The 10,033-nt window shown below is 46.9% G+C and overlaps 2 protein-coding genes across 2 annotated transcripts in view; one reads left to right on the top strand and one right to left on the bottom strand.

The window, feature by feature from the left end:
- Positions 1–1,564, top strand: part of Rilpl2 (Rab interacting lysosomal protein like 2) — a 10,958-nt gene extending 9,394 nt beyond the window's left edge. The window contains exon 4 of the mRNA XM_005344382.2: positions 1,126–1,564. Coding sequence (XP_005344439.1) covers positions 1,126–1,156 — 31 coding nt within the window. The 3' untranslated portion in view covers positions 1,157–1,564. The remainder of the gene's footprint in view (positions 1–1,125) is intronic.
- Positions 1,565–4,014: 2,450 nt separating this feature from the next.
- The window catches only part of Kmt5a (lysine methyltransferase 5A), a 23,428-nt gene continuing 17,409 nt past the window's right edge, over positions 4,015–10,033 (bottom strand). The window contains exons 6-8 of the mRNA XM_005344383.3: positions 9,300–9,359; positions 6,346–6,536; positions 4,015–5,750 (exon numbers count right to left, since the gene is read on the bottom strand). Coding sequence (XP_005344440.1) covers positions 5,540–5,750; positions 6,346–6,536; positions 9,300–9,359 — 462 coding nt within the window. The 3' untranslated portion in view covers positions 4,015–5,539. The remainder of the gene's footprint in view (positions 5,751–6,345; positions 6,537–9,299; positions 9,360–10,033) is intronic.

Below are 10,033 nucleotides of genomic sequence, written 5' to 3' on the forward strand. Positions count from 1 at the left end.
GTTGTGAGCCACCATGTGGTTGCTGGGAATTGAACTCAGGACCTTTGGAAGAGCAGGCAATGCTCTTAACCTCTGAGCCATCTCTCCAGCCCCAGCCCTTGTGTTTTGAGACAGAATCTCACTAACATTTGCGCAGGTTGGCCTGCATTACTGATCCTCCTGCCTCCACTCCCCAAGTGCTGAGATTACAAATGTGTGTCCCTAACAGTACACCCAGGCTGAGGTCCATGCTTCCTTCATGCAGGGGAACACAAGGAGCTCTAAGACCAAGCGAGCCCCGCTGTGCTGTCTGGGGAAGTGCGGCTATTTCTCCCTTTTCTGTATATCTTGGTCTAAATGAAGCCAGAAACCACTAGTTTCTTTCAGCCTCCCCTCTGGGAATTCTTCAAGCCAAGTCACTGGCATTCAAGCCAAATAAGGCAAATGTAAAATGTTGCAGGTTCACATCAGATAAGCTCACTAAACTGGTGAAGGAACCAGGGGACACGTGACTTTTTGAGTAAGTAGGCTAAGGAGGATTTTTATCTTTGTCTTGCACTAATGAGGAGCCAGGAAGGGATCTGCCCCTGTGTGAGTGAACCAGGACTAGCAGTGGAGCGGGTGTGTGTGTGTGTGTGTGTGTGTGTGTGTGTGTGCGCGCGCGCGCGCGCGCGTGCCTGTGTAGCTCAGATGCTTTCAGTCTTTGGTTTCCTTGAGGCAGGGTTTGTCTGTGTAGTCCAGATTGTCCTCAAAGCACTCTGTAGACCAGGCTGGCCCCCTACCTCTGCCACCATCAATATGATGTTTTGTAGATCTATCATCCATTTGTCTGCAAATTTCATGATGTCATTTTTTTTTCTGCTGTGTAGTACTCCATTATATAAATGTACCACATTTTCCTTATCCATTCCTTGGTCAAGGGACATTTAGGTTGTCACAAATTTACTTTTAATTACATTTATTAATTTGGTTGTTTATGGGTGCTCATTCCACAGCAGCTATGTGCAGTTCAGGCAGCTAGTTACAGTGTGGGTTCAAGCTCAGGCTGTCAGGCTTGGGTTAAGTGCCTTTACCCCTGTAACATCACACAGGCCTGAATGAATGGCATCCTCAGCTTGTTCTCCCTTCCTTGCCCCTTCCATTCAGGTTCTCTTTCCGGTCAGGGAAGCATACCTAGACTGAAGGCCATGGCCACGGTGGTGACCCTCTGACTGGAGAAGACAAGTAAGATGTCTTCTGGAACCATCTCTCTGTGCCATGCTTGTGCTCTGGGCTTGCACACTGGTTTCCCCCTCAGAGCAGTCAAAGGAAGATGTTCTCATGCTCCCCAGGGACAGAGCTAGACAGCCAGCAATACCAGGACTCCAAAGGAACACAACATGGCCACATCCTGCCTCCACACGTGGAAAGGCCTCTGGCCTACAGCCTGTTCCAGCGTCAGCGAGAATCTGGTGATTAATGTGGCAGAGAGAGACAAAAATGTGGGAAAATATGGAACTGACGTCACTGATATTTGGTGAATACTTTTTTCTCATGCAACTTTATATGACTTTTGTATTAAAAGTAAAATGGCCTTTATACTTTCTATTGCTGTTTCAGAGTGGTCTCTTAAGAGTTAAGATGGTGCATACGCCTGTGGGCATGCAGCTCAGTATGGAACCCGGTGAGGTTTCAGCCAGGGAGGCTGTCTCTGCAGCCTCAAAGGGGACTCAAGGCTTCTGAGCTCTAATAGTGCAAAGTGCTTCTCATTTTATTACATCAGGTGTCAGATCCCCTGGAACTGGAGGTACAGACAGTTGTGAGCTACCATGTGGGTGCTGGGAACTGAACCTGGATCCTTGGGAAGAGTAGTCAGTGCTCTTAAGGACTGAGCCACCTTTCCAGTCCCTAGAGGTTAACTTTAGAGAGTAGGTTCTGGACTTCCACCTTGTTGAGGTGGGGTCTCCCTTTTTTTTCTCATTTTCCATGTATTCCAGCATTGCTGGCTCTGGAGCTTCTGGGGAATTCTTCAGTTTCTGCTTCCATCTCCCTGTCAGAATGCTGCCTTTCGTAGTCGTAGCTGGCATGGAATTCACAGAGATCCATCTGCCTCTGCCTCCTGAGTGCTGGGGCCAAAGGCATGTGCCGATACCCAGCTCTGTAGGTGGGTTTCACAGACTGAACTTGACTCACCGGGCTTGTTACAGCTAGAGCTGTACAGCTCTGGTTCTCCTGGAACTATCTATGTAAGAGCAGGCTGGACTTGAACTCAGAAATCTCCCCGAGTTCTGGGATTGGGGGTGGTGCCTAATGCTTTTACACAGTCGTTCACATCCAGCTTAAAATACCAGAACTGGGAAGCCCTTGCTAGCTATCAGCCTCGTGCAGTAGGAAAAGGTTGAAATTTTTTTTTTTCGAGATACGGTTTCTCTGTGGCTTTGGAGCCTGTCCTGGCACTAGCTCTGTAGACCAGGCTGGTCTCGAACTCACAGAGATCCGCCTGCCTCTGCCTCCCGAGTGCTGGGATTAAAGGCATGCACCACCATTGCCCGGCTTTGAAAATTATTTTTAAAATATTTATTATATATAGCATTCTGCCGGCGTGTTTGCCTGCAGGACAGAATAGGCACCAGATCTCATTACAGATGGCTGAGCCACCATGTGGTTGCTGGGAATTGAACTCGGGACTTTTGAAAGAGCAGCCAGTGCTCTTTAAGGGCTGAGGCATCTCTCCAGCCCACTATTTTTACTCTTGAGGATACCTGCATTGATTACCATATGCAAAGCGCTAGTCCAAGGGTCATTTCAGTATCAACACATCACATCAGCCCTTATACTCCTATTGCATCAGTGCTGGGCAGGAAGCAGCTCACATTTGACCACTAGGGCACAGAATCCTCTACAAGGGACCATGCGATTTCGGAACACCCTTTGAGGGCAATGGGCAGGCTGTTCCATTTGACAGACATCCAGTCCCAACAGGTGGCAAAGAAAGGCTGCAGTAACAAAGCCAGTAGACATGGCATATGACTGGGGTAGATGCAGCTCTAGGAGGTACCAGGTGATGCTAAGAAATCTATCTTATGAGTCAAACCTACAGCTGGGAATGGTGGCGTATGCCTTTAATCCTAGTATCCTCAGAGGTGGGGGCAGACAAAATCTTGAGTTCCAGATGTCCAGGGAAATCACACAGTGGAACTATGTTTTGGGAAACAGTCAAATGTACTGAATTTGGGGCTGGAGAGATGGCTCAGTGGTTAAGAGCATTGTCTGCTCTTCCAAAGGTCCTGAGTTCAATTCCCAGCAACCACATGGTGGCTCACAACCATCTGTAATGGGGTCTGGTGCCCTCTTCTGGTCTGCAGACATACACACAGAATATTGTATCCATAATGAATAAATAAATATAAAAAAGTGTACTGAATTTGAAATGACAACAGAACCTGTATGGGGATGCACACCTGTGACCAGCACTAGGGAGACAGAGGAATAAGTTATCAGTTCAAGGGCAGCTTGGACATGTCTCAAAACAAGACAGTCATAGTACCATTTAGGGTATTTGCCACATGCTAGTCATTACCCAGAGATACCATATATATTACCAAACTCCCATTTTATAAAGGTGGCTCAGGAACCCAATTCTAAAAACATACTTGAACTCTGGCTACCTAGGACAAACCCCAAATTGTGTCTCAGCATGAAGTTAGATCCCACCATCTTTTTTGTTTGTTTTTCGAGACAGGATTTCTTTGGAGCCTGTCCTAGAACTAGCTTTTGTAGCAAAGGCTGGCCTCTCAGAGATCAGCCTGCCTCTGCCTCCTGAGTGCTGGGATTAAATACGTGCGCCACCACTGCCTGGCTCCCACCATCTTTTCTATATTTATTTATAAGCCACAGTATGTGTAAAGCTCAGAATAGAACTTATAGGGATTGGTTCTCTCATGTGTGTGGATCCCAGAGACCAAACTCAAGCAATCAGGCTTGGTGGCACAGGCTGAGCCACCCGCACCCCACCCATTTTAGTCCATCTTACCCTCATAAAACAGAACACATAGGTGGCATTGCCTGGCAATAAATATTTTAATTCTTTTCTCTTTATTTTTATGATGACAAATAATTTTCAAGTTTATTTCCTTGTTTTTGTGTTTGCTATTTAAATACAAAGCTAAGCCACAAACAGGTACAACCAAGACATTTTAGCTCACAGTTACACCCTCCTGTCGGATCCTCCTCCAAGTCTGACCACTGACCGGACTAGCAAGGGGTGTGGGGAAGACTTTCTTAGGTAGCACCATCAAGAGGCTGGGGGACGGGGGAGGTGTTGGGGACAAGGGTAAGTTCTCATACCTAGCTCCAGAGCCCCAGCCCCAAAATGGAAGGAAACCACCTACTTCTGCTATCACAGGTTAAGAACAATCACAATGATTCTCTGGCTGCCAGGCACCCTAGTGCCACACATCTGATGCCTCCAGGGATCCTGGGCTGCAGCATCTTCACAGGATACCAGGGGTTGTGCCTTGGCAGCAGATAGAGAACTTTCCATGCCGTAGAATCAGGATTGCAGGTCGGGGGTGAAGGGGAGGGTAGGTGTGTATGGACTTAGTAATTTCTGGTCCCACTAGAAAAATCTTACTTTTGATTAGAAGAGTACCATCTCAAATCTTCTCTACACAAACCATCCAGCCAAGCCAAAAAAGCTTAAAAAAAAAAAAAATCCAGAAGAAAACAGTCATTTCACTCCTTTCAAAACCTATATACATATAAGTTGTTTTCTGTGGTTTTTTTTCCATTTTTTTGATTTTTTTAAAACATTTTATTGTTTTATTATTTTTTTTTTAAAATAAATTCAGTGTTCACATTTCTATAAAGAATTAATGCAGTTTCAGGAGACCTGCCCCGCTGGGGCAGGAGAACAGTGCTTTTCCCGGCCTGCCTCTAGTCTGACTGCCCACCCTGATGCTTCGAGGTGCCTGGAAAAGCCGAAAGCCTGTGGAAGAGGTCTGTTCCTGGCCGGGCTTCCGAGCCCTGGGCTCAGTAAGCTTTGGAGAAAGCAGAGGGGAAGACGAGCTTACTGCAAAACTTTTGCTAAAAAATATTCACACACGTCAATGTGTACGCCTGTCAAGACGCTGAGGAGAACAAGAGCTTGGAGACATCCTGTCCAGGCTGTGTGTGGGGGGTGGCAGCACCCTCACACCCGCCTGTCCTTGGACGTGGGGTGCGGGGGAGTCCTGGCTTTCATCTTGGGCAGAGCCCGGCTTCCTAGTTCACGTTCCACTCCATTCTCTACACCTGTGCCGGCCGAGTCCTCGACTTCGTGGGAAGCACAAACGCTCAATTGTATGCAAAAAAGTACAAAAACAACGAGAATATAAAAGTTTTGGTAATATAAGGCCATCTGTTCAAGTCCACCTTGGAAACCTGTAACAGATATTTAAATACTACATGAAAAGGCATCTTTAATAGACTTTTAAAAACATCTGGAGTAATCAGCTAAGAGTAAGTGTGTGTAAAACAAATCATTTCCCTTTGAGGGCACTTTGTCCTTTGAAGGAGGCAGGGTGGCAGGGAGGCCACACGGTTAATGCTTCAGCCAGGGATAGGCCTCAATGGAGGCCTTGCTGCGGTCTCCATAGTCGTACAGGAGCTCTTCCCCAGCTGCAATGTCGCGGGAGGCGATGAGGATGAGGTGAGGCACGCCATCGATGTCATGCAGTTTGGTCTGGCAATTCCCACACTTACTATGATTGATCAGCCTTCCCAGGCGATTAGTTTCTCGAGTGGCATCCACGCTGGTGTGGTGGGAGAGCAAAGGGATTACACTGATACAGAGGCCTCTAACCTGCTGGGATCTTGCCCCACATGACTGGTGCGTGTCCACTGGCAGCCGCCATTGGGGGAAGACAGTTTAACTCCAAAGGCCACTTTGGAGAGCTTGGAGACAGACCCAAAGACTCTCTATGGAGCTAAGTTAACTGTAGTGTTTCAAAATATATAAATGGTAAACCAGCTCCCCTGACCTCAGCCAGGAAGGAACAATTACCATCTTGGTGAGCTTCTGAGGCAAATGCCCAGAGGGAGAGAGAGGCCTTGGGAGCTGCTGAGCAGGTTTCTAGGGGATAAGTCCCCTCCTGCTTAAGGACAGCTACAATCCCAAAAACTAACTAGGGAGGTGAAAGCAGCTGATCTCACTGGACATGGCTCTTCAAGCTTGCAATCCTAGGGTGCAGGAAGCTACGGCAGGAGGCTAACGAGTCTGAGGCCAGCCAGGGCTACGGTGGGCCCTGATCTAATGGTAACAAGCAAGGAAACTGCTGGAGACTCAGGAAGGCTCCAGGGCACCCAGCTCTCTGCCTGACCTCCGCTGGTCACTCCCAGGGTACTCACCAGTAGGTTTTGCTCAGATACTGAAAATAGTACATGTAGCAGCCTGTGGAGGGGTCTTGTGCATACAGAGCCTCCCGCTTCTTGGCATCGGTGATCTCAATGAGGTCCCCATGGTATTCTACCACAAAGTCTCCCCGGGAGAACTGTTTGGTGGCAATTACACCCCGGCCTTTTCCATCAATGAGATCAATCTGTCAGAAGGTGACAAGACATCATGAGTTCATAAATGTAAGAGATGTCACCAAGCATGTTGTCTTCCAGGGAACTTGTACTACATTAAAATAAAATAATAAAAACTTTATTGGAAGGGCCTCAATAAAAATAAAACCCACACCAGACAGTGGTGACGCACGCCTTTAATCCCAGCATTTGGGAGACAGAGGCAGACAGATCTAAGTTCAAGGCCAGCTTAGTCCACAGAGCGAGTTCCAGGACAGCCAGGCCTGTCCTGTCTTGTCTTGAAAAACCAAAAATAAATTAAAAAAATAAAACTTACTCACTAGCCAAGTGGTGATACACACACCTTTAATCCCAGCACTCAGGGGCAGAGGGCAGGGAGATGGATTTCTGTGAGTTTGAAGCTCCAAAGCTACACAGAAAAACTGTCTGATAAAATCAACCAACGAACCAGAAAGACCCACTCACTATGCAATAACTTAATGGCTTTTTTCTTAGATTTTCTTTTTTTTTAAAGTGTTTTGGTTTTTTTTTTTAATCAATACTTTATTTATTTATTTATTTATTTAGTATACGATAGTCTGTCTGCATGTATGTCTGCAGGCCAGAAGAGGGCACCAGACCTCATTACAGATGGTTGTGAGCCACCATGTGGTTGCTGGGAATTGAACTCAGGACCTTTGGAAGAGCAGGCAATGCTCTTAACCACTGAGCCATCTCTCCAGCCCCTTTTCTTAAGATTTTCGAGTTAGGGTTTCTCTGTATAGCCCTGGCTGTCCTGGAACTAGCTCTGTAGACCAGGCTGGCCTCGAACTCAAGAGATCCACCTGCCTCTGCCTCCCGAGTGCTGGGATTAAAAGTATGCACCATGACATGGCTTTTACTAAAGTACCAGGTCTACTTCAGGCTATTCCCATCCCACCATGTAAACGAGATCCTTTAGGCCATTACAAAGTACATTCCATGTGTAACACCTATGACACCATTGAGGACTTTGGCCCAAGCGGGTACCCGTCGGAATAAGATTGTTTTAGAAAAGTATTAACAATGTTTTAAGGGCCAAGTGTCTCTAAGAGATTATGAAATCCATGATGGGATGAACTTGGAGCTTTATCACCAATAGACGGAAATTCCTTCTCCTTGCCTACCCTGCCTTCCTCTCCCACCCTCATTTGACACTGGTGTAGATGCCCATTTTTAACAATTCACATGAACAAAAACTTCAATGCTGAGAAAAACAAAACAAAACAAACAAAAAACAAAGTACACTTCATGTTAGGCTCCCAGGTGAAATTTGCAGATGAGAAAACTGAGGCTTGGAAGGGCAGTCACATGTTCAAGACCACAAAGCTAGGAAATGATGGTGTTGGGGATTCTGGTCCATAAGATTCTCTGCTTGTTGGGGAGGAGCAGACCCAGCATCCTGAGCCTCCTGCAATCCAATAACCTTGGTGTTCTTCCTCACACTTGTTCCAAAAGGAAACACAGGATGGATGGCTGCTCAAGGGGCCCAGGACTAAGTCGAGAATTTATAGGTGGCATCTAGGCCAGACAGACACATCTGCCTCAACACCCTGGTATAGAGAGGTAGTCCCCTCACCCAAACCACATGTGTATAGAACATACCAAGAGTCTGTGTGTGGCTTTGATTCGGCACATGCTTAGCATGCAGAGGGCTGGGTCCAGTCCCCAGCACCAACAGAAAACAAGACCCACCAGGAGAAAAGCAAGTGCCTTAAATCTCGCCATGGGTAACAGTTTGGGATACACTTTATCTTTTGCTTGCTGTGTTCTTTCCTTAAGGAATGAGCTACATTCCGAGCCCCCTTTTTGTACTGAATGGACTCCATGGCTTAGCCAAGACTTGATCTTAGGACTATGCTACCTCAGCCTCCTAAGGAGCTGGGATGACAGCTTCTGCTACTATTCCACTGTATTTTTCTTTTTTTCATAGCTCACCCAGGGCCAGGTATAGTGGTGCTCGCCTTAATCCCAGAACTTTGGAGGCAGAGGCTACACAGTGAGAGAATCTGTCTAAACACAACAAACAAACCAAAAGAGCTCTTTCAAGGGCTGGAGAGATGGCTCAACACTCAAGAGCACTTGTTCTTGCAGAGGACCCAGTTCAGTTCCCAGTACCCATGCCACCACATTGGACAACTTACAACCAGCTGTAACTCCAGCTCCAGGAGATCTGATGCCCTCTTCTGGCCTGTTTGCAACCCCATTCCATTTGCATAAAGCAGGAAGATATACACAGTTGCATATAAACAAAATCTTTTGTAAAGATTACATTTAGAAATGGAGCCGAGAGACAGAGAAGCAATTAAGAGCACTTATTCTTGCACAAAACCTGGCTTCTCAGGACCTACATGGAAGATCACAATGACAGACCACGAAACTCCAGTTCCAAGAAATCAAATGCCTTCTTCTGACTTTTTTTTTGTATTTCAAGACAGGGTTTCTCTATAGCTTTGGAGTCTGACTAGAACTAGCTCTTGTAGACCAGGTTGGTCTCAAACTCAGAGATCCGCCTACCTCTGCCTCCCGAGTGCTGGGATTAAAGGTGTGTCCCACCACCACCTGGCTTTTGTGTCTACCAGGCCTGAATCTGGTGCACGAACATACATACAAGCAAAATAAGCATCACACACACACAATATATATATATAGTGTGTGTTTGTGTGTTTGTGTAGCCAAGGCAGCCTTCTGGCTGGTCTCAGTCATGCGCTACGTAGTAAGGCCATGACTACAGTGCAGTGATGCTGTGGCCTTACCTTCATGCCTTCTTCCTTCCCGCTCTCAATCAGTTCATCAATTTTTTTCTTTTCTTCAGACTGGGTAGAGAGGAAGCAGAAGAAGAGTGTTAGCACTCACTCACCATGTGCGGCCGACCTGGGAGGCCAGAGCCCTGAGCACACCTCTCCTCACTCATCTGCGGTGAGAAATCCATCATCTAGTGTCTCTGGGACAGGAAGGACACAGCTCTGGGTTGCTTGCTATACTTAAAGGCTTGGTTCCTGAGACAGGTAGTCATTCTGAAAGCCCAGGCTGGCCTTGAACTCATGATCACAGAGTATGGGAAAATAGGTAGGCATTACCATTCCCAGCTAGTTTGGATCTCAAACGTCTCACAAAGGTTCTTGTGAGAAACCCAAGTCCTGTGGTGCTATGGGAGGCACTGAAACCATTAAGAGGTGGAACCGAGTGTGTGTGTGGGGTGTCCACTGGGGATGTACCCTGTATGGGGTAGTGAACTCCTGCCTAGTTTTTCATTTCCAGCAAGGAGGCGAGTGCCTTTGTCCCATGTGCTCTTCCATGAAATGCTGCCTACCTAACGCAACAGGAGTCAGCTCATGGGCTGTCTCCTCTAAATCAGGAACAGAGAACAAACTTTACAAATTCAGGTTATAAACACACTGCTTGTCCTGCATAGTGCTTTTTAAAAATGTTTAATTTGCCGGGCGGTGGTGGCGCACGCCTTTAATCCCAGCACTCGGGAGGCAGAGGC

This window comes from Microtus ochrogaster, chromosome 2, assembly GCF_000317375.1.
Source record: "Microtus ochrogaster isolate Prairie Vole_2 chromosome 2, MicOch1.0, whole genome shotgun sequence".
In the NCBI taxonomy this organism is placed as follows: Eukaryota; Metazoa; Chordata; class Mammalia; order Rodentia; family Cricetidae; genus Microtus; species Microtus ochrogaster.